At 42.1% G+C, this 24,617-nt stretch overlaps 1 protein-coding gene and 1 non-coding gene across 3 annotated transcripts; both read right to left on the reverse strand.

Annotated features, from left to right (window-relative positions):
- Window positions 1-481: 481 nt before the first annotated feature.
- On the reverse strand, window positions 482-23,676 carry POLR2D (RNA polymerase II subunit D). 2 transcript variants are annotated; one of them, XM_028101290.2, is made up of 4 exons: window positions 23,558-23,676; window positions 19,544-19,724; window positions 13,979-14,074; window positions 482-12,810 (listed from the first exon to the last, which is right to left on the reverse strand). In XM_028101290.2, exons 1-4 carry the CDS (start codon window positions 23,628-23,630, stop codon window positions 12,732-12,734), a joined length of 429 nt encoding a protein of 142 aa, XP_027957091.1. In that variant the 5' UTR covers window positions 23,631-23,676; the 3' UTR covers window positions 482-12,731. The 2 variants fall into 2 exon arrangements, with proteins under 2 accessions (XP_027957091.1, XP_027957092.1); XM_028101291.2 differs by lacking the exon at window positions 23,558-23,676 and adding an exon at window positions 23,236-23,445.
- On the reverse strand, window positions 11,434-11,580 carry LOC114207364 (U4 spliceosomal RNA). Its single transcript, XR_015767947.1, has one exon. It is a non-coding gene; the product is annotated as a U4 spliceosomal RNA (small nuclear RNA).
- Window positions 23,677-24,617: the final 941 nt, after the last annotated feature.

Here is a 24,617-nt window from a genome sequence, read left to right on the forward strand (position 1 = left end):
CCAACCAGGTGCCACAAAATCAAAAAATTTTTTTACGTTTTATATATTTTTCCAGGCTTATTGAAGTAACTGACATAGAACATTGTATTAATAGTTATATATAATTAATTATAATTAATGATTATATATATGATTATATATAATCAAATGATCACCACAATAAGTTTAGTTAACATCCATGACCTCACATAGTTAGAATTTTTTTCCCAATGGAGACAACTTTTAAGATCTACTTTTAGCGGGGCGCATGGGTGGCTCAGTTGGTTAAGCGACAGCCTTCGACTCAGGTCATGATCCTGGAGTCCCAGGACCGAGTGCCACATCGGGCTCCCTGCGCAGCAGGGAACCTGCTTCTCCCTCGGACCCTCCCCCCCCTCTCATGCTCTCTCTCAAATAAATAAAGAAAATCTTCAAAAAAAAAAGATCTACTCTTAGCAACTTTCAAACGTACAATACAGTATTTTTTAATGATTTATTTATTTATTTTAGAAGAGAGAGGGCACATGAAGTGGGGGAGGCAAAGAATCTTCAAGCAGACTCCCTGCTGAGTGCAGAGCCAACAAGAGCTGGATCCTACAACCCAGAAAATCATGACCTGAGCTGAAACCAAGAACCAGATACTTAATTGACTGAGCCACCCAGGCGCCCCTACAACCAGTATTATTAACCATGGTCACCATGCTGTGTATTGTGTCCCCAGGCCTTATTTATAAGTCTGTACCTCTTGACCACTTTCACCCATTTCACACCCCTGCCCCCATCCTTTGACAACCACCAATCTGTTCCCTGTTTCTTTGAGTTTGGGTTTTTTAGATTCCACATATAAATGAGATTATATGGTATTTGTCTTTCTCTGACATTTCACATAGCAGAATGTCCTTAAGGTCCATCTAAATAAAAATATTTTGGTTGTAAGCCATTTAGCTCCTGAAAAAGTTCACCTGTTTACTAGGTGAGAAATAGTCCATGAACAAGTGACCATAACATACCATACTATTTCTCTATCAGAAAAAGAATCAGCTCTTGACATAGAGCTTTTTCTGTATTCCAGATATTTGGTATACAATTTCCAGAAATAGAATCACTAGGTCAGAGTATGAACACTTTTATGGTACTTGATCCATTTCGGGGGGTGCCTTTGTTTATACAACCTGCCATAACCCTCTTCCCTCATCTGGGAACACCACCTCCACCTCCCTCCCCCCTCCAACCATGTGGTTCCTAGGAAATATCTGTCGTTTAGTGAACTTAGTGACACTTGTCTTCACACAACCAAATCTACTAGCTTACATGCATGCGCTCTTTGTGCACATTCTCCACCTTCTTTCCTATGGAAATAGACAAACCATCTCTGTTCTTGTTGTACCTCTCCTCTACTTAGCCACTGGACCCCATTTCTTTTCCTCTCTGGGCTTTGCTCTTGCAGTTCATTTCTATCCCACACAGTAAATTTGTCAGCCCCCCTGGGTCATTCCCATCGACAGATAAACAAACATGCAAACATGCACAAGTACCTTCCGTCTCCAATCCTCTCTTGGCCCCCCACCTCTCCTGCCAACTCCCTCTCCAAAGCTGTCGCCTTCACACCCTCCCCTACAACCCTTCCCTACATAGCTACACACTGCCCTCAGGCCCACTACCTTTTTCTGTTTCTCCCAAGCTTCGGGCCATTATACTTTTTATTCTTTTTTTTTCTTCCAAATTTTTAGTTAAATTCTAGTTAGTTAACATACAGTGTAATATTGGTTTCAGGAGTAGAATTTAGTGAATCATCACTTCCACTCTATTCTTTCTGCCCTGCATGTTTTATTCCCAGACTTCACAAGGGTGTCCTCCTTGCAGAAGCCTCTGACCAACCAACCTAAAGTAGTCCTCCCGGTCACTCCACTGTTAACCTGTTTTCTTCATGCATGTAGCACTACTGGAAATTGTCTTGTTTGTTTACCTCATTATCTCTCCTTACTAGACTTACTAGACTTTCTTCCTGAAAGGATCTTTTTGGCCTTGTCAGCCCTGTATCCTTGGAGCCTGGAACAGTGTCTGAGAGAGCTAGTATGTGTTCAACACGTACTTACCCAGTTAATGAAAGCCATGTGGGCTGTGGCTGATACAGGTGGAAAGCATAAGCAGCTAAGTTTGCAGGGAGTTTTAGAGAGTTGTCAGAGAAAGGCTGAGCAGTTGAAGGACTAGAAATCAACTGTCAAGTGAAAAAGAAGGGGCAGGACATTCTTTTTTTTTTAAAGATTTTATTTATTTGACACAGAGAGAAAGACAGCGAGAGAGGGAACACAAGCAGGGGGAGCGGGAGAGGGAGAAGCAGGCTCTCCGCTGAGCAGGGAGGCCGACGCGGGGCTCGATCCCCAGGATGCTGGGACCATGACCTGAGGTGAAGGCAGACAAGCTGCTTAACGGCTGAGCCACCCAGGCGCCCCAGGGGCAGGACATTGTAAACAGAGGGAGCAGCAGGCTGTGCTGCAGACAACAACCCTGGTTGCTTTCTGGACCCTTGAAAAGCTCAGTGTGGCTGGACTGCCAGAGTGGGGTGAGAAGTCTCAAGTACGCTTCCAATGCCTGTGCTCTGGAGCATCATAGCAGACTAAACTCCTTAAGACAAAATCCTAGAAATACTGTATTATTGAATATGCCTGCCACCACCACCCAAAAAAGAAAAAGAAAGAAAGAAAAACCCAACTGAGCTTCCAGAAAAGCAAGAGAAATCTGAAGGGGCAATAAACAAGTTGGGAAATGAAAGCCAGAGTAGTCAAGTTCAAAGTGATGTTGCAGCAACTTTGGTTGGAATCAGAGAGGTGTTATCAGGCCTGACTAGTGGCTTCCTTCAGTTTACCGTCCAGGTTCGGTCTTGGGGCTGGGAAATTAGCACTGAGCCCCACTGCATCAAGCCAGGAATTTGAAGGGCTCCCTTTAGTGAAAGGTGGGCTCTGGCCACAGGCCCAGGAAGACAAAGACGCTTGTCACTATCCATGGCACTGGGTTACAAAAGTCTCCTCTGAGGGGCGCCTGGGTGGTTCAGTTGGTTAAGCGGCCAAGTCTTGATTTTGGCTCAGGTCATGATCTCAGGGTCCTGGGATCGAGCATCAGGCTCCACGCTCAGTGGGGAGTCTGCTTCAGGATTCTCTCTCCTTCTGCCCCTCCCCCTGCTCACTTTCTCTCTCTCTCTCAAATAAATAAATCTTAAGAAAAAAAAGTCTCCTCTGAGAAATCAAAACCTGAAATTTACACGGCATATGGTATAGGAATCCCTAAGCCTAGAAATTATTATAAGAAATGTTCCCAGGCCATTGATACTATGGGCCTGGAGATGTGCAAGCCCCTCTGCACAAACACTCCTACAATGCAGGCACATTTCCACAGTAAAAGCAATTCTAATTAAAGATCAAAATAATACAAAACAAATAAACATACACCAGGAACTTGAGATAACCAAAGAGAATGAAAGAGAATATAAATATATTTAAAATTATAAAAGAAGTGATAGAAACCATGATGGAAGAAGACACTATGAAAAAAAGAACAGGCTGATTTGGAAGACACCAAATTAAAAATCATGGAATAGAAAACTATAGTTTTCTTTCCCTTAAGTTATCTCTACACCCATCGTGGGGCTCAACCTCACCACCCTGAAATCAAAAGCTGCACACTCTTCCAACCAAGCCAGCCAGGTGCCCCTAGAAAACTACAGTTATTGAAATAAGCAACTTGATGGATAGGGCTGGGGAGTGTGGGAATGGCAGAGAGGGATGGGAAGTGACTGTTAATGGATACAAAGGCTTCTTTTTGGAGTGAGGGAATGGGTTTTTTGTTTGGTTGGTTTTGTTTTTAAGATTTTATTTACTTATTTGAGAAACAGAACAAGCAGAGGGGAGAGACAGAGGGAGAGGGAGAAGCAGGCTCCCCGCTGAGCACAGAGCCAGACACGGGGCTCAGTCCCAGGAACCTGGGATCATGACCCAAGCCACAGGCAGACGCTTAACCATCTGAGCCACCCAGGCACCGCTGGAATGATGGAAATGTTCTAAACTTAGGCTGTTTTGATGGTTGCACCACAGTGTAAATACACTAAAGATGATTAATTTGTACATATTAAATGAGTGAACTTTATGGTACATAAATTATATTTCAATAAATCTGTTTAAAAAGCCTCCATGGATACATTAAAGAGCAGATTAGTCATAGCTGGAGAAAATTAGTGATTGAAAAGATAGATGTGTAGAAATCACTCAAAATGCAGCATCATGAGATAAAGAGATGAGAAATATAGATATAGAGATAGAGAAGGGGCTCAGTTGGTTAAGCGACTGCCTTCGGCTCAGGTCATGATCCTGGAGTCCCGGGATCGAGTCCCACATTGGGCTCCCTGCTCAGCGGGGAGTCTGCTTCTCCCTCTGACCCTCTTCCCTCTCATGCTCTCATTCTCTCTCTCTCAAATAAATAAATAAAATCTTTAAAAAAAAAAGAAATTTAAAAAGAAAATCAAATATAGATCTAATAGAAGTCAAGATGGAGAGAAGAGGGAGGATGGAAAAGAAGCTACAGTTAAAGTGACCATAACTAAGAACTTGTCCCAAATCATAAAAGATATGAATCCACTCACAGAAGCACAAGAACTCCTAAAGAGAGGGGCGCCTGGGTGGCTCAGTTGGTTGGGCGACTGCCTTCGGCTCAGGTCATGATCCTGGAGTCCTGGGATCGAGTCCCACGTCGGGCTCCCTGCTCGGTGGGGAGTCTGCTTCTCCCTCTGACCCTCCCCTCTCTCATGCTCTCTCTCTCTCTCATTCTCTCTCTCTCAAATAAATAAATAAATAAATAAAATCTTTTTAAAAAAAAAAGAACTCCTAAAGAGAATAAATATGAATCCACAACCAGACACCTTGTAGTGAAACTGTAGAACACAACAAACAAGAAGAAAATCATAAAAACAATTAGAAACACATTATCTACCAACAACATTAGGACTCTCAGATTTCCTATCAGCAACAATAGAGGTCATAAAACAGGACTAATACGATCTTCAAAGTACCCTGGAAAGTTAATGTCTATATAGAATATGGACTTCTGCAACTACTATTCAAAATGACAGTAAAAGACATATTTGGCCAAAGGCAGGCTGAGAATGTTTACTGTCACACTCTAATTCAAAAGAGGATCTTTGTGAAAAAGAAAACCCAGGAGGAAGGAGATAGGCAGAGACCAACGATAAGCAAGTACATTGGTAAAAATGTATGTAAATCTATGCATTGGCTGTAAAGTCACAACTAATACGCGTGTATGTATGTGTGTCCAGGGTGAAAACAGGGTCAAACTGAAGTCCCGAACAAAAATAGCCTGAACTCAGGAGTTGATAATGTGATGAGAACTAAAGCGTTTACATCGTTTCCATCTCCCATCATCCTTGTGTTACTTAGAAGGGCTAACACTTTAGTAAGACAATTAGGAGTGTTCAATTTTAAGAATAACTACCTAAAAATAATATAGGAGGTTTAACTTTCCAAGGAAGATAAAGGCAGTGGTATAACACTCACTCCAATGAAAGGCTGGAAAAAGAAGAGTTTATATGGGGGGTGCCCAGGTGGCTCAGTCAGTTGAGTGTCCAGCTCTTGATTTCAGCTCAGGTCACCATCTCAGGGTCATGGGATTGAGCACGGTGTCTCAGGCTCTGTGCTCAGCGGGGAGTCTGCTTGGATTCTCTTTCCTCTGCCCCTCCCCACCGTGCACACGCTCTCTCTCTCTAAAATAATAAATAAGTTGTTAAAAATATAAGTTTACACGGAAAAGCATGGTAAGCAAGAAATCTGTCTTAAGTCTCACTGAGGCCACAGACTTTGAGAGCTGGCATCCTATCTTGATTCTGTATCCTCACTAAAAGACAGCGCCTGACACAATAAAGTTGCTCATTAAATGGCAACGTGGGGTATTCTTCTGTACATTTTTCATAAGCAAAAATATCATATTTTTTAAGATTTTATAAGTAATCTCTACTCCCAATGTGGGGCTCGAACTCAACCCTGAGATCGAGAGTCGCATGCTCCACCAACTGAGCCAGCTAGGTGCCCTAAAAATAACACATTTTAAATACCTTTAAAAAAAAGATTTGAGAGCAAGCATGCACAAGTCAGGGGAGGGGCAGAGGAGAGAGAATCTCAAGCAGACTCCCCACTGAGCACAGAGCCTGATCCTGAGATCACCACCTGAGCCAGAATCAAGAGTTGGATGCCTAACCAACTGAGCCACCCAGGCACTCCACATTTTAAACACCTTTGAAACTAGGTTGAACATTTCCCCACTAATTTGGCAACTGGATATAACTTATGTCTCTATACTTAACCCTTTTTAAAACTGGAGTCTTAATATTTTAAACTTTATTTTCAAAAGATCTTTACAGGGGCACCTGGTTGGCTCAGTCAGAAGAGCATATGACTCTTGGAGTCATGGTTCAAGCCCCACATTGGGTGTAGAGATTACTAAAAAATAAATACTTAAAAAATAATGAAAGCTCTTTATAAAATATACATCTTCACTCTTTGCCTATCTTCTCTGCTATAAATTTTATCAGGCTGTTGATTGCCTTTAGTGATTTTAGCTTTAAGGATATATTTATCATTTTAGAAAAACAAAGAGCATAAACTGGAAAGGCAGAGGGAGAAGAATCTTAAGCAGATTCCGCACTGACCACAGAGACCAAAACAGAGGCCAATGCAGAGCCCAATCCCATAAACCCAAGATCAAGACCTGAGTAGAAACCAAGAGTCGGATGCTCAACCGACTGTGCCACCTAGGTGCCCCGTAATTTTAAATTCTTACATCAAGTCTTTCCATATTTTTTATTTCTTCTAAGTTTAGAAAGTACTGTTTTTTAAAAACTCATAAGTTCCAGTTGCCTTTGCATATGGAGAACTGTTAAGTTCATCTTACAAGCTCTCCATTAACAAGGAGAATTTATTTAGCACATGCATGGCCACAAGCTGGTGTTGATGTGGTTTGGGAGATAGAGGTACAATTTGAAAAGGTATCAGTCATGAAGCTAGAAGTATCCCATACCTGGGACAGATTTATTAGAATTACAAAATATGAATACTGGAAACCTTAAAAGGTGATACATCTTGATCTTTAAATTTGGCATACAAGGTATTAGCCTACTGAAAGGGCAAAATGAATTAGGAAAGAGGTTCTCACCAAAAGATATTCACCTTCACTAATCCCAAATGTTTCCTTAAAATCACTTTCATCATTTTGTCTACAAGTATTAGTAGTAGAGGCAGATTTTTATTTTTAAAGATTTTGAGAGAGAGAGAGAGCATGAGCGAGGGGGCGGGGAACAGAGGGAGAGGGAGAAGCAGGCTCCCTCCTGAGTGTGGGGCCTGATCCCAGGATGCTGAGATCATGACCTGATCCAAAGTCAAAGGCATAACCAAATGAGCCACCCAGGCACCCGAGATAGATTTTTTAAAAATGGAACTTGTATTACACAGAAAAACTCAGTGATGTGTAGGAAACGATATACATCTTTAAACTCCAGAAATTTGGGGACCAAATTTTGATTAGTGGTCCTATCATTACTGCTGCTTTTGTCAACAATCTACCTGAAATCCTTATTTCAGTGACCTGCAGGACATTTGTGTTGGCAGCTGAGAGCTGTGCTGTCCAATCCAGTAACCACTAGCCACTAGTGGCTATTTAACTTTTTAAATCTAAATTGAGGGGTGCCTGGGTGGCTCAGTCATTAGGCATCTGCCTTTGACTCAGGTCATGGTCCCAGGGTCCTGGGATCAAGCCCCACATCGGGCTCCCTGCTCGGCGGGAGGCCTACTTCTCCCTCTCCTACTCCCCCTGCTTGTGTTCCTGCTCTCGTGATCTGTCAAATAAATAAAATCTTAAAAATAAATAAATAAATCTAAATTGAGTAAAATGTAAAATTCAGTTCCTCAGTCATACTAGCCTTAAGTGCTCAATAGCTGCATGTGGCTAGTAGCTACCATGCTGGACAGTGCATAGAATATTCCTGTCTTGCAGAAAGTTCTGTTGGAAAGCTTGGACTTAATTGTCCTTCAAAATTCCCAAGTGTATTCTGGGCTGTTTGCTCACCACCTCAACTCCAACTCATGGAACCCTCTTCTCTGATTTTATTACTCAGGTACATTCTTGCTTCTCTCTGAGCTCCACACTCACCTTTTTCAAAACAGGGGCTGTGTATTTGCTCAACAATTACTACTAAGTACCTACTCAGGGGCATGCAAAGGAAAAGGAGTCACGCATAACCCAAATCTGAATGTTACTTCAGGTTTGGGGGCATACAGACCTGCTTTCACTCTGCCACCACCATTCACGTGGTTCTGCCTCTAGTCCCTGCTGACAATGAAGGAAGACTGCAGACAGGTTACTATCAAGTGCTACTCGGGACTTGCAATTACCTAGTTTCAATTTGCATCCAGGGCTGCATAGATATTTTTGTCCTGTCAGGGTTCCTTAAAGCAGTTTAATGGCAGTGACCACATGTATATTTTTCACAAGTGTCAGTTTAAATCCTTAATGATAATTGCTTTCACAGAATACAAAATTATCGGGGATGGGGGGATGGGTTAGCCCGGTGCTGGATATTAGGAGGGCATGTATTGCATGGAGCACTGGGTGTTATATGCAAACAATGAATCATGGAACACTACATCAAAAACTAATGATGTACTATATGGTGACTAACATAATTAAAATAAAATAAAATAAAATAAATAAAAAATATGAAATTATACCAACACCGGGTCTGACCTTTGGCTCACAACTCTCCCCGGAAAAATTTGAATATGAACTGAGTAGTAAATATCAGGAAATTCTGGTCAATGTTCCCAAGTGCAATAATGCTACTTACAGAGAAGGTATTTTTAAAAATGCATGCTTAAGTATTTCAACAAAGTGTCAAGCTGCTTTCAACTGCTTCCCAGCAAAAATAGAGAGGAAGCAAATATTAGAAATGTTATCTGTCAAATGTAGGTGATGAGCAGATAGGTGATCAATGTACTGGTCTTTTGAGCTTCCCTGTTTAAATTTTTTCATAAAAGTTGAAAAAAATGTTACACAACTGGCATGTCCTGTGGGCCTCAGTAATTTAGTTTTTAAGTGTGTCCCTTTTATTGCTGACTAGTATTCCATTAGAAATACACATTTTGTTTATTCATTCACCAGTTGGTGGGTACTATTTCCAGTTATTGGCCATTATGAATAATACTGCAATGACTACTCACATGCAGTCTTTATATAGGCATTGGTGGTTTTATAAATAAGCTTAAAACATTAATGTTTGGTAAGAATGGCTTATGCTGCTCAGGCTTCATTCAGGAAATGCTGTTTTTCAAGCCTGAAGTTTAATAAATTTTAATAAAATCAGAGTGACCATTTCTTCTAGTTAATTTTGCTTTCTTATGAGGGTTTGACAACATGACTCTTTGTTTCAATGTTCAATATGTTTTGTTTCTGCTTTTGCAAACATAGTACAGTGAGCCTCACGATGTTTCACAGATGATTAAAGATTTTACAGGGTCTCCTGCCAACTATTCTGAACAGTAAAATGCCGCAGAGAACAATGTCCAACAGAATGCCGACCAGACTTCGAACCTATAATATAGCATGACATTGCTTTTACAAGTAATTCCCTAGCATGTTAATGTTTTAATCTTACTTCTAATCATCTTACTACCATTTATCAGTACTTAACCATACTATCAGGCAGCGCACGGATTCCTGATACACAACAGGGATATGCCAGTGAAGATGACGGCCCAGCAGTGCTGTCTCGCCAAACAGCACACTGGCCTGCATTGGACCTGAAGTCTGCCTTCCAGCTCTGTTCTACTCCACCACTTGGTGTCAACCTGCACGTGTTACTGCCTCTTCAAAATTCTGCATACCAAAGAAGTAACTTGGTTTGTTTTCATAGCCTGATACAGTAGCAGTAGTATGCTACCAAATTTCTTGCCCTAATTTCTATAAAGCAAGTAGACTACCTATGTATACTTGCTCATTTGAGATACTAAGGACAGCGAACATTTATTGGGGCATAATAAATGTCAGACACTAACAGGCTCTTTTTAGTAATCTCAAAATATCTATAGAATAGATACAATCATTATCCACATTTTATAACTCAGAACACTGATGAGTGAAGAAGTGAAGCTGCCCAAGGATGAAAAAAGATTATTTCCTTCCAATACTGACCAAGAATATCGGTGACTTAGAAACCATGTCATTTCAGAAGTTAAAAGAATTTTTTAAGTGTATTTTTGTCTTAGCCAGCAGATACCAAACATCTTTTTTTTTCCCCCAAAGATTTCATTTATTTGAGAGAGCGTACATGAGAGAGAGCACAAGCTGGGGGGGAGGGGCAGAGGGAAAAGCAGCAGACTTCCCACTGAGCAGGGATTCCAACACAGGTCTTGATCGCAGGCCTGAGATCATGACCTGAGCTGAAGGCAGATACTTATCTGACTGAGCCACCCAGGCACCTCTATCAATCCATCCATCCATCCATTTATTTGAGAGAGATAGTGAGAAAGCACAAGCAGGGGAGAGAGGGAGAAGCAGACTCCCCACTGAGCAGGGAGCCCCACTGGGGCTCAATCCCAAGACCCCAGGATCATGACCTGAACCAAAGGCTGACTTTTAACCGACTGAGCCACCCAGGTGCCCCACCCCTATTAATTTTTACTTTCAAGTAAACTCCACACTCAAGGTGAGTCTCTAATTCATGACCCTCAGATCAAGAGTCATATGCTCTATTGACTGAGCCAGCTGTTGCCCCAAACCATCTTGATTTTTTTAATTTTTAATTTTTTAGATTCTATTTATTTGTCAGAGAGAGAGAGACAGAGAGAGCACAAGCAGGGGGAGCGGCAGGCAGAGGGAGAAGCAGGCTCCCCGCGGAAAAGGGAGCCCAATGCGGGACTCAATCCCAGGACCCTGAGATCATGACCTAAGCCGAAGGCAGATGCCTAACCGACCAAGCCACACAGGCGTCCCCCATCTTAATTTTTTAAAGCTAACTTTGTTGGGGCCTCTAGCAGGCTCAGTTAGTAGAGCATCCAACTCGATCTCTCCATCTTTGAGACCCACATTGAGTGTGGAACCTACTTTATTTATTTATTTAAAAAGATTTTATTTGTCAGAGAGAGAGAGAGAGCAAACGAGCACAAGCAGAGGGAATGGAAGGCAGAGAGAGAAACAGGCTTCCTGTTGAGCAAGGAGCCCGATGTGGGGCTTGATCCCAGGACCCCGGGATCATGACCTGAGCCGAAGGCAGATGCCTAACCGACTGAGCCACCCAGGCGTCCCTGGAACCTACTTAAAAAAAAAAAAAAAAGGTAACTTTGTTATTTCTTTTTTTTTTTGGATCATGCATTCATTTGGAGCCAACAAGTACTCCAAAGAAAAATCTCCACAAATTGTGAAAAAAAATAGGCATATTTCCTTTCAGAAAAATCAAAGCTAGAATGTTTAGCTATTTTTTTTCCTTTCAGTTAGCAACAATCGCACCTTGGATAAAGCTCACTGGCTAAGATACTGCCACTGCACAAAGCTAGAATGTTTAGCTGTTAAAGAGTCTCCCCCAACTTGCTTTACATCGAGTGACTTCACTGTAGTGGCCCAGGAAGGGGCAGGCTCCCTCTTTCCAAATCACCCCCAACAGAGATCACCTGCTGCTAAATAGCAAGACAGAGGTTTGGACTGAATGAAGTATTGAGACCTTCAAGTCTGTCCTCTGAAGGAAAAAAAAAAATCTTTAGGAGTGAGAATACAGTGCTTTAGGACCACTGCCTCCAAATCTACATTCTTCAACAGTCCAAGAAAAAAGGTCAAGTACTGATGTACCTCAAGGCTATGTATGGGCCCTCCATGCTTGGCAGTTATCCTCGGTGTAACTGCTTTCCATGGTGACCTTCCTCCTTGACTTCTGGGTTAAGCACAATGATGCCAATGCTGTCTCACAGTCATTAGCACTATCATCCTTTCTATAAGGATTTCAGATGATGGTACAGGGCTGGTTTAATTCTTCCTTTTGCATTTATATTTGGGGTTCCTGTTTGGGGTTTTTTGCTTGTTTTTGCTTGTAGGCTCCACGTCTAATGTGGGACTTGAACTCACCACCCCAAGATCAAGAGTCACGTGCTCTACCAACTGAGTCAGCCAAGTGTCCCTTACTTCCTCCTTTTGCATTAGGTAAGACTGTTGTTTCCTGTAGTTGCAAAAACTACAAACACACTGAAATTAAAACATGAAATCTTAGGAATCAAAAATAACATAGGGGCTAAAAAAATAAAATCTTAAAAAAGGGGTGCTTGGCTGGCTCAGTCAGTGGAGCATGCCACTCTTGATCTTGGGGTACTGAGTTCAAGCCTCACACTGGGGATAGAGATTACTTAAAAAAAAAAAATCTTAAAACAAAACAAAAACTTAAAAATAACACAGGGGCCAAAACCATGGTATGAGGTAGTCAAAAGTGTAGCTTATATGCATATCACCCCACCTCACCCTTCCCAGAGGCAAGGTCAGGTTATCATGGTCCAATAGTCAAATCTGAAATAGCAACCTAAACCAAGACCAAGCTGGGTTGTTCTATCCAAAGGAAGCCCAAGTGCAATGGAATTTCTGTGTAAGTCAGCTCCAGACATCAGGACAGTGGTGCTGGGCTTGGGATGTAGTTCCCTCAGCAGCAGAGTGGTATTTGGAGATTAATATTGAAAGCTGCGCTTGGTCTGGATATCATCAAGAATCTGCTGTAGCTCCTCATCTTCAAACCGCCCCTCCAGGCTACAAGAAGAAAACCAAAAGAAATGAGTGTCTCAGTGACTGACAATATACTCTTTTTTAACACACGCTAATCTTTGAGCACCACTTGCCCACTTCTCCTCTAAACATATACTTTTACCCTTCAGTTGTATTTGTCATTCCTTTTTTTTTTTAAAGATTTTTATTTATTTGAGAGAGCGAGAATGAGAGAGAGAGAGAGCACATGAGAGGGGGGAGGGTCGGAGGGAGAAGCAGACTCCCTGCTGAGCGGGGAGCCCGATGAGGGACTCGATCCTCGGACTCCAGGATCATGACCTGAGCCGAAGGCAGTCGCTTAACCGACTGAGCCACACAGGCGCCCTCTGCCATTCCTTTTAAAAACATATGAAGTGTTTCAAGATTTAAGAAAGTATAGAAAATAAGTTAACCTTAACAGTTACCCCTACTTGATTTAGATTTCTTTAATAACCACAATAGGAACAAATTAATGGCTCTGTGTATGCTTCCCCCCATTGCAATACCTTCCCCAGAATTAACCATTATCCTAAATTTGTATCATTTCTATACATATTTTTATACTTACTATATACATATGTAAATGTATCTATAAGCCATACGCAGCACTGTTTTTAAACTTTATAGGAAATGGCATCATACTACGTGTATCCTTCTGCAATTTTTTTCACTCCAAACTGATTTTGGTATTTGTTATTATTCCATGTTGTTCTAGTTCATTAATTTTTTCACTGCTAAATAAATGATTTATCCATCCTCTTGTTTACTGACAGACTGTCAAGTTTCTGTTATCACTAACACTGCAGTAATGAACATTACAATACATGCCTTCTTATGGAACTGCATGAGATGCTTTTAGGCATGTACCCAGGAATGGATTTTTTGGGTCACAGGGTATAATCATTTTTAACTCTACTAGATGTAGCCAAATTGCTCTCCAAAGTGACTCTACTAATTTGCAGTCCTACCACCAGTGTGAGAGTTCAGCTGTTCCACATTTTTGCTAACAGTTGGTATCCTATAAAACCATCATTTTCATACCCTGTTAAAAAAGCACTCCATTCAACGTTGGTGCTATCTGTACCGATTTTAAATGTACACACCTTTTAGAAACAGTAATTCTACTTGTAGAATTACTTTAATATACAGAACTTAGCACAGTGACTGTACTAACCTTGGGATCAGCGCCTTTGACTCCTCAGCAGTCTCTGGGCAAAGGTTGGCCAAACAGGCCAACTCAAATTTATGAAGCTTCTTCTGCAGCAACAAGCTAACCGTGGGAAGAAAGTCAAAACAAACAAAAATCAAAGAATTATGAGTAGGAAAAAGAGTCAAAGGTAGTTAGTAAGAAACAAGTAAAGCACTTTGCAATCTTTCTATATGGTTAGCTTGGCTGCAAAATCCCACTTTCAAATCACTTCCTGTTCCTATTCCTGGAGAACAGAAGTTACAATGAAATCAGGCAGACAACAAAAGTGAGAAGAGCACATCAGGCCTGAGAACCCCTTGCTATTATAACTTTTGAAAAACCACTATATACCTTATGGACTATACAACCTTTTCCCTAAGAATTTATTTTGCTGTTCTCTGCTCTTATCACTCTGCCTTGCTTCTTTCATCATTAATTTTATGTCAAACACATGATGTTTGTATATTTTGACTTGGAGGAAATTCTCTTTTAAACTTACCTAAAACAAAACAAAAACAACAAAAAAAAATCTAAAAAATACAGGCATACCTTACTTTGTACAAATACGTATAAACTGCATCTTATTTTAAATATATTTCTAGTCCAAATCGTATAAAATGCTGTCAAATCCTATCTTGGTTTCTTACACATTTAGCTTTTTTTTTTTTAAGATTTTATTTATTTATTTGACAGAGAGAGAGAGTGAGAGAAGGAACACAAGCAGGAGTGGAAGAGGGAGAAGCAGGGTTCCTGCTGAGCAGGGAGCCCGACACAGGGCTCAATCCCAGGACCCTGGGATCATGACCTGAGCCGAAGGCAGACAGACGCTTAACTAATGAGCCACCCAGGCGCCCCCACATTTAGCTCTTAAAATAGAGATCATCTGGGCCACCTGGGTGGCTCAGTTGGTTAAGCATTTGCCTTTGGCTCAGGTCATGATCTCACGGTCCTGGAATCAAGTCCCACACTGAGCTCTCTGCTCAGTGGGGAGGCTGCTTCTCCCTCTCCCTCTGTTCTCTCTCTCTCAAATACATAAAATCTTAAAAAAAAAATAGCTCTCATCCATGGTAAATCTGGTTTCAGAGAAGACCTTAATTATCTGTCCAGAAACAAAACATTTACTGTGTTTATCATTCTATTACAAGCCTATTAGTTATACAAAATTTCAAAAATACAGGACAGAAAAATAAAAGCTGCCCATATCACTACTTACACCAAATCAATGTAATTATCTTAGTGTACCATTCCAAACACTTTTCTGTTTTAGAATATAAACACACATTCTGTTTTATAACTTTCTGTCACTTAGTAAAGCTATATTCATTTACTAAAGAAAATACTATAAACTTAGTTACATGGGAAGAGGTTTATAAAGTAGTGTATGTATCTGTGTGGAGGGGATTGTTGTAAAATGAATATATGCTCATTTATAAACAATACAAAGAAATCCCCAAGGGGCGCCTGGGTGGTTCAGATGGTTAAGCGTCTGCCTTCGGCTCAGATCATGATCCCGGAGTCCTGGGATGGAGCCCTGCATCGAGCTCCCTGCTCAGCGGGGAGCCTGCTTCTCCCTCTCCCTCTACTGTTCCCCCTGCTTGCGCTCTCTCGCTCTGTCAAATAAATAAATAAAATCTTTCAAAAAAAAAAAGAAATCCCCAAGAGGTGAAAATAACCTGAAATTCTACCCAGAAATAACTAGTGTTAACATTTTCTTGGAGATCCCCTTCCCTTCCTCTTCACATTAAAACAAAACAAAACAAAATAAAAAACTGAGAGTATAATTTAAAAAAAAGGAATTATAACAAATGTTATTCTGTGATTGGTCTTTTTTCACTCAACAACACAGTAGCTGTTTTCCACATTAGTACACACTAACTCCACCTTGAACATAGTATTCCACTGAAAGGCTGTGCCATAATTTATGTATCAAATTTCCTGCTGTTGAACATTTCAATTGCTTCCAATTATTCACCCTTTTATTTTTTATCTTTTTTAAAAAATCAAGTCTTCTCTCTTTAAAATTTATTTGAGGGGCACCTGGATGGCTCAATCAGTTGAGTGTCTGCCTTCAGCTCAGGTCATGATCCCAGGGTCCTAGGATCAAGCCCCACGTCAGGCTCTCTGCTCAGCGGGGAGCCTGCTTCTCCCTCTGGACTCCCCCTGCTTGTGCTCTCTGTCAAATAAATAAAATCTTTAAAAAAAAAAATTTATTTGAGAGGGACAGTGAGAGCAAGTGTGGACGGGTAGAGGAAGAGGAAGAGAATTTCAAGCAGATTCCCCACTGAGCACGGAGCCCCACGTGGGGCTCATTCTCATGACCCTGAGATCATGACCTAAATCTAAAGCAAGAGTCAGATGCTGAACTGACTGAGACACCCAGGTGTCCCTCCAATTCACCATTTTAAATAATGCTTTTTGAACACCACGTATACTTCCTTGTGTACTTGACTGATTACTATGTGTTTTAAAGATAAATTCCTGGAAGTCAAATTATCCAGTCAAAGCATAGGAGTCTCAAGAGACAGTGCCCTAAAACTGCTTCACCAGTACATACTTCCACCAGCAATAAATCCTGTTTCCCCATTTCCCCTACTCATTACATGTAGGTTTCCCATTCTGTTTAGTCTTTTCAAATCTACTTAGCTCTTTTACCATTTCTTTGATTTCCTTGAAGATGAGCATTATCTCATGAGAATTAGCTAGCCATTTGAAGTTCTCATTCAAATTGAGCCTCTAATTGGAGACTGTGTCCATTTTTAAAAACTGGTGTCATCTCTTTATTAATTTTTTGCTCGAGCTTTTAATATTAAGGATATAAAAAATTTAAGGACATCAGTCCTTTCCCCATTTATTTATACTTACATTTTGCATATGGCATTTATGTAGCAAAGTTTAAAGATATTTATGCAAATTCATTTATTCACTATTTAGTGCCTACAGTGAGGTGATGAATATAACCAAGTTCCTGCCCTCACAAAGCTTACATTCAACTAGTCAATCAAGTTTCCCCCCATTTAAAGTCCTACTAACCACAGCCAAAATAATACATGTACTTACTCATATTATCACACAGCACTTTATTCACCATGGTTTACATTCAAATCCTTAATTCCTCAGGAGTCAAGTTTGGTATAAGGTATAGTGTTTGAACTTTATTTTAAAATATTTCCCCTCGGGCGCCTGGGTGGCTCAGTCGGTTGAGCGATTGCCTTCGGCTCAGGTCATGATCCTGGAGTCCCAGGATCGAGTCCCGCATCGGGCTCCCTGCTCGACGGGGAGTCTGCTTCTCCCTCTGACCCTCTTCCCTCTCGTGCTCTCTCTCTCTCATTCTCTCTCTCAAATAAATAAATAAAATCTTTAAAAATAAAATAAAATAAAATAAAATATTTCCCCTCTAGGGGGGCCTGGGTGGCTCAATTGGTTAAGCGTCCAACTCTTGATTTTGGCTCAGGTCATGATCTCAGGGTGGTGAGATGAGCCCACGTTGGGCTCTGCGCTAGCTGGGGAGCCTGCTTAAGATTCTCTCTCTCCCTCTCCAACCCCCCAACACCGTGCGTGCTCTTGCTCTCTAAAAAAAAAAATAAAATCTGTTAAAGACATTTCTTCTCTAAATTATACTGCCATCTTTACCATATACTGGACTCACATAAAATAAATTTGTATTTGAATCTGTAGCTGAATTTTCTTTTTTTAAGATTTATTTTTGGGGGCGCCTGGGTGGCTCAGATGGTTAAACATCTGCCTTTGGCTCAGGTCATGATCCCAGGGTCCTGGGATCGAGTCCCGCATCGGGCTCCCTGCTCAGCGGGGAACCTGCTTCTCCCTCTGCCTCTCTCTCTATGAATAAATAAAATCTTTAAAAAAAAAGATTTATTTTTGAGAGAGCGAGAGACAGAGAGAGAGCATGCATGTGCAGTGGGGAGAGGGAGAGAGAGAATCTTAAGCAGACTCCATGCTCAGCATAGAGCGTCACTTGGGGCTTGATCTCACAACCCCAGGATCATGACCTGAGCCAAAGGCAGACGCTTAACCAACTCAGCCACCCAGGCACTCCCTCCCCCACTTCATTTTTTTTTTTAAAGACTTTATTTGACAGAGAGAGAGCACAAGTAGGCAGAGTGGCAGGCAGAGGGAGAGGGAGAAGCAGGCTCTCCAATGAGCAGAGAGCCTGATGCGGGGCTCGATCCCAGGACCCTGGGATCACGACCTGAGCCAAAGGCAGCCGCCTAACCTACTGAGCCACCCGGGCGCCCACCTTCATTTTTCTTAAAAAATTTTTTTCTGATAATTCCTACAAATTTAAGATCATTTTATTAGCCCCCCCTCCATTCCCCCGAGGCTGCAGAATGGCACTAAATATACACATTAATTTGGGGAGAACCAACATGTTTATAATACTGAGATTTTTTATTCATGAATGTGTCCAGGTCATCTCCTAGGCCCAACAGCTTGTAGTTTTGCTAAGAAGCTCTGCACGTTTCCCTCCAATCTTTTCTCCATGTGTACACCCACACTTTTTAGAACATACACACACTTGCTTTTTAGAATTATATATATATATACACACTTCATAATCTCATCACCTTCATTTTCTGCACACTTAACATGTGAACACTCATTTTCTAACACAATCTGAATGACAATATATTATCTCACCAAATTATTTACCACAATTTATTTAATTACTGTTGAATGTTTCAGGTTCCCCCCCAAACTTGGCTATTATAAATGGCTCTTTGCAAAGTATCTGTGTATGTACATCTTTTTTGTACACCAGCTCTTCCTAAGGAAGTATTTCTCAAGCATTTTCACTGGAGCAAACAAGTATCCCTAGGCGACCTGGGGGCACAGGCTCAAATGACTTTCTGCATCTGCAAGGTTTTAAGTCTTGTAATTTAATTCAAGAATTCACATACATTTTTTTGTTTTATTCCATAATATGCTGGTATCTGTTTGTTTTAATGTAGAAATGTTTTAAATCACCTACCATCAATAAAACTGATACCTGAAGATGTGTTTTTCCCATGACCTCCTATATGCCTTAGCACATCACTGTTTTCCAGGTTACATCTGACCCAATTTGAGAAGCAATGCCTTAGGAAAAAATGCTAAAAGCTGCCGTCTGAGGCAGAGCAAGGATTCAGAAAGAATGCTCCTGATTTATATTTATTAACATATAAAGATCTTGAAGACATTTCAGGTGAATAATAAACCCACTTTATTAAAAAACAAACAAACCCACAAACACTGCTAGGTGTTTTTTATAGGTGTAATGTATGTATGTGAATGCATGGCAAAGATCTGGAAGACCAAGAATAAACTAACAGTGCTTACTGTGCAGGATGATCACTGGAATTTCAGGTATAGGGCAAGGTGGCCAAAGAGAATTTTGGTCTTACAAGCAGTTTTTAAATTTCTGACAAAGACATTATTTTTCTTATATTAATGGTACAGATGATGCCCACCACCATGTATGTGGTGGTGGAGGAAAACATTTTACACGCAGATGTCCAACAGTATGGATTAATAAAAACTTTTTTTAGCACTCACCTACGGACACTGGCAATGGTCTCTCTGTTTTTGAAACGACTGAAACGGGCTGTGTAATTTAAAGTTTTCATGAAGACCTCAGAAAGTTCCTGTTCATCCTCTGCACTCTCATTCTGTTGCTTTCGATGCTCCAGAAGCATATGAACCTCTGAATTTAGTAGTGTCTCAGCTGTTTCAAACTCTATTTGTGAGAAGCGCAAATGTCAGCTGAAAATATTCCTTCAAAAGAGCGTCTAAATGTTCATTTTGCTCGAGACTAACAGCAAGTTTTTGTCCCTGCATAAATCCAGAGGCCTCATATCCCACAGCTTTATCGTCGTCCAGACTGATGTACCACAAGGCACAGTAGCATTCATAAGATACTAAAATTTAGCTCAGTCTGGCTAGAAAGTTTCTAACATCAAAGAACCTGACCTGGATGTGCTATTAAATAATGACACATCACTATCCAATGAGGCCAGTTACTGATTTCAAAATAGAGCACAGCCAACAATTCTCTTTAGCTTCCTTGAGCTGATAATCTAGTTCCATAATACTAATATTATACTATTTTAAGAATTATTACATGTTAGGGAGGGCCAAGTATTTGGAAACACACATTAATAATGCATCCCAGGGGCGCCTGGGTGGCTCAGTCATTAAGCATCTGCCTTCGGCTCGGGTCCTGATCCCGGGGTCCTGGGATCAAGCCCTGCATCGGGCTCCCTGCTCTGCGGGAAGCCTGCTTCTCCCTCTCCCACTCCCCCTGCTTGTGTTCCCTCTCTCACTGGGTCTCTGTCAAATAAATAAATAAAATCTTAAGAAAAAAAAAAATGCATCCCAAATTCTGTTTTTGTACCTGTACAAATCTGTTACTCATTCACCCAAATTACCATCTATTATATACTAGGCATTGGACCTGTGTCAGAAGTCCCTACCCTCTAGATTTCATAATCTTATAATGTAGTTTCCCTATTAACCCTACTTCAAATATTTACCATCACACAAATCTTGATACTCATTTATTTTTTCTAGCTTCAGGTTTTTTTTTTTTAATTCCAGTGAGTTAACACACAGTATATTATTATTTTCGGGTATATAATTTAGTGATTCATCACTTACACATGAGACCCATCAAGTGCCCTCCTTAATACCTATCGCCCATTTAACCCATTCCCCCTGCCCACTTCCCCTCCAGGAACCCTCAGTTTTTTCTCTATAGTTAAGTCTGTTTTTGGGTTTGCCCCTTTTTTCCCATTCATCTGTTTTGTTTCTTAAATTCTGCGTCCTAGTGAAATCATATGGTATTTGTCTTTCTCTGGTTTATTTTGCTTAGTATGATAGTCTCTAACTCCATCTACATTATTGCAAATGGAAAGATTTCAATCTTTTTTGTGGCTGAACAACATTCCATTCCACATCTTTATCCATTCATCAGGTGATGGACATTCGGGCTCACCCCTGATACTCATTTAAAATAAAATAATCCTCGGGCGCCTGGGTGGCTCAGTTGGTTAAGCGACTGCCTTCGGCTCAGGTCATGATCCTGGAGTCCCGGGATCGAGTCCCGCATCGGGCTCCCTGCTCAGCAGGGAGTCTGCTTCTCCCTCTGACCCTCTTCCCTCTCGTGCTCTCTATCTCTCATTCTCTCTCAAATAAATAAATAAAATCTTAAAAAAATAAAATAAAATAAAATAATCCTCTTGACCAGTAAGAATACCAGTGAGCAAACTTTAAAAACTAGGTTTAAAGAGGAAAACCTGGGACACCTGGGTGGCTCAGCTGGTTAAGCATCTGCCTTCAGCTCAGGTCACGATCCCAGGGTTCTGGGATTCCCACCTCTGGCTCCTTGCTCAGCAGGGAGCCTGCTTCTCCCACAGCCTGTTCTGCCTCCTCTGCCTGCTGCTCCCCCTGCTTGTGCGCACGCGCTCTGACAAATAAAATCTTAAAAAATAATAAATAAATAAAAGAAATAAATAAAAGAATAGGACAAAATGCCTGGCTGGCTTAGTCGGTACAGCATGTGACACTTGATCTCGGGGTCGTGAGTGCAAGTCCCACACTGGGCCGAGAGAGACAGAGAGAGAGAGAGAGACAGAAAAAAAGAGAAAGAAAAAGGACTACACAATATATCGTCAAATTTTTAAAAGGCTATGGGCGCCTGGATGGCTCAGATGGTTGAGCGTCTGCCTTCGGCTCGGGTCATGATCCCAGAGTCCTGGGTCGAGTCCCACATTGGGCTTCCTGCTCCTTGGGAGCCTGCTTCTCCCTCGGCCTCTCTCTCTCTCTGTCTCTCATGAATAAATAAATCAAATCTTTAAAAAAATTTTTTTTCAAAAGGCTATAGCGTTCCTGTTGCATAATCTCATTTTTACAAATAAAAAGGCGTATGTATTATTTATTTATAAATAAACATAAAATTAGTTTGGAAGGACAAATACTAAATCGTTTACAGTATTGCCTCTGGGTGAAAGGGTGTAGAGTTTCACTTTTGTTTTTTACTGTGTATACAATAATTTTAAAAAGTGGCTAGGGGCGCCTGGGTGGTTCAGTCGTTAAGCGTCTGCCTTCGGTTCAGGTCATGATCCCAGGGTCCTGGGATCCGAGCCCCGCTTCCGGCTCCCTGCTCGGCGGGAAGCCTGCTTCTCCCTCTCCCACTTCCCCTGCTTGTGATCCCTCTCTAGCTGTGTCTCTCTCGGTTAAATAAATAAATAAAATCTTTAAAAAATAAAATAAAAACAGGTGGGTATTGTTAAGGTTTCCCTTATTTACATTTTCCAGTACCTGCAAAATATGGTATTTTAAAAATCTTAAGCTTCGTGCTTATTTTCGGTTTCTAAATTACAAATAATACAGCTCACTGCACAAAGGAAGTTCACTGCTAGCGAAATGTGCTGTACTTGTAGCCATCCGACAGACTCTGACCAAACGCTAGCCAGGCTCCTCTAAAAGCCCTGGTTTGGGGCTTCAACTTTGGCCCAAAAAGACATGAACAAAATACTAACATGATTTCTAACAGCTCAAGACCACATTCCTACGTTGGACCCTAGCCCCTTTAAAGCGCCTGCCAGTGAAAACTGACAGCTACTGTTAAAAATAATTTACTGTTTGTCCCAGCCAACACCTGAAGATAGGGCCCCTCTCAGTTCAGAGAAAGTGCTGTGGGAGAGCAGAAGTCTAAATTCGATAAGCGCCAGTTGACAAACCCAAATGGGTTTCAAACGGACCAATCAATCCCCCTTCCCGCTTTCTGTAATTTTCCACTTCCTTGATCCTGCCGAGACGCGGCTAACCCCTCCACTCCTTCATTTTCCCTTTAAAATGCCCAGTCACCTTTGTACAAATCGAAACTGAGTTCAGTACACACTAGCCTCTTTTCCCTATTGCAATCTAGTATTACTTTTTTTTTTAAAGAAGGCTCCGTGCCCAGGCTCATGACCCTGAGATCAAGACTAGCAAGCTCCAGGCGCCTCCGTGGCTCCGGCGTTAAGCGTCCGCCCTTGGCGCAGGTTACCTCAGGGTCCCGGGATCGAGACCCGGGGAGGGCTCCCCGCTAAGCGGGGAGTCTCCTTGTGCCTCCCGCCTCTCCCCCGCTCCCCATGCTCTCTCTCTCAAATAACTAAGTAAAAAAGAAAAAAACTAACATGCTCTACGGACTGAGCCAGCCAGGCGCCCCTACAACTCGTGTATTACTTATTAAAATCTGTCCTTACCACTGTAACTAGTGTCCGCTTTGTTCATCCTTGCCACATCCCTGCAGCACTTCGCGCTTTATCAGATATAGTAAGTTACTTAAACGAGTAGGAAGAGGCTGCTCAGCGGCAGCGTGGAGCTGGGCGCCAACAGGGCAGCAAGCGTGGAATCCAACTGGCCCCTCTCGAGGCATTCTAGCGGTGCCCGCCCGGGCCCCTCCCATGGCCGCATCCCCCAGCCTCCCTGCCCCTCTCCGCGCCGGCGACCCGCCCGGCTGCCTGCCACGGCCAGGCCTTGTGCGAGGCGTGGGAAACGCCAGGCCTGAGGCAACGCCACCCCCACCTTTGGGGAAGATAAGCTGTGAGGCGTCCTCCTCTACGTCGCCGGCCCGCGGGTCGCTACCGCCGGCAGCCATCTCCACAACACGCCTGGGCTCACCGCGCGGGGAACCGCACGCACACGCCGGAAGCACTCGTACACCGGAAGCGCAGAAGCGCGGGTCTTGGCCAAGGGGGGGGGAAGGGGCGTGGCCGATGAGGGCGCGGTGGGCGGCCGCGGAATGGAGGCGGTTGGGAGCGGTGTGGCTCTCTGGGAAGCCCAGGCGGCCGGGGGCGGCTGAGTGTGGAGCTTTGTGGGGCAACGAGGATCCCTTTGTCGCGCGAGCTGGGACTGGGCATTGGGCCTTTCTGAGCCTCAGCTTCGTCACCTGTGAAGTGTCGTAAGGCCTGCTTCTCAGGGCTGGGGAAGGATTAGATGAAATGCAGAAACGCGCTAAAAGACTGACCCTAGGAACTCCCGTGGAAGGAAAGCTGGGCTAAGTGACTCCGAAAAAATATGGTGGAATTTCTTTCAACGCTTAAGTATTTAAAAAATTTGATGGGGGTAGATGGCTAGCTTAGTCGGTTGAGTCCCACACTGAGTGTAGAGGTTACTAAAAATAAAATCTTAAAAAACATTGATTTGTGATGGATTATTCTGATACTTATGGAACATGGAAAGTGATGCTGAGAGGCCTTTAATACAGCTGTTGGAACATTTGGATGATAACATAGAAAAGTAAGCAAATGAAAAACGATGCTGTTTTCAACTTCAGAGAAAATAGAAGATTGTACAACAAAGGAAGTAATCAGTGCATTACTTGTCTCTGGTTAAAGATGTTTAGGTATCATTTAAACTGTTTACAAAAAAAAAAAAATTACCAGACAAGAGTATGTGCCTATATTCTTTTTTTTAAAGATTTTATTTATTTAGGGCGCCTGGGTGGCTCAGTCGTTAAGCGTCTGTCTTCGGCTCAGGTCATGATCCCAGGGTCCTGGGATCGAGACCCGCATGGGGCTCCCTGCTCGGCGGGAAGCCGGTTCTCCCTCTCCCACTCCCCCTTCTTGTGTTCCTGCTCTCGCTA

This window comes from Eumetopias jubatus, unplaced genomic scaffold, assembly GCF_037043125.1.
Source record: "Eumetopias jubatus isolate StellerSeaLion01/CBP00866 unplaced genomic scaffold, mEumJub1_p1.0 scaffold_3, whole genome shotgun sequence".
NCBI classification, from domain to species: Eukaryota; Metazoa; Chordata; class Mammalia; order Carnivora; family Otariidae; genus Eumetopias; species Eumetopias jubatus.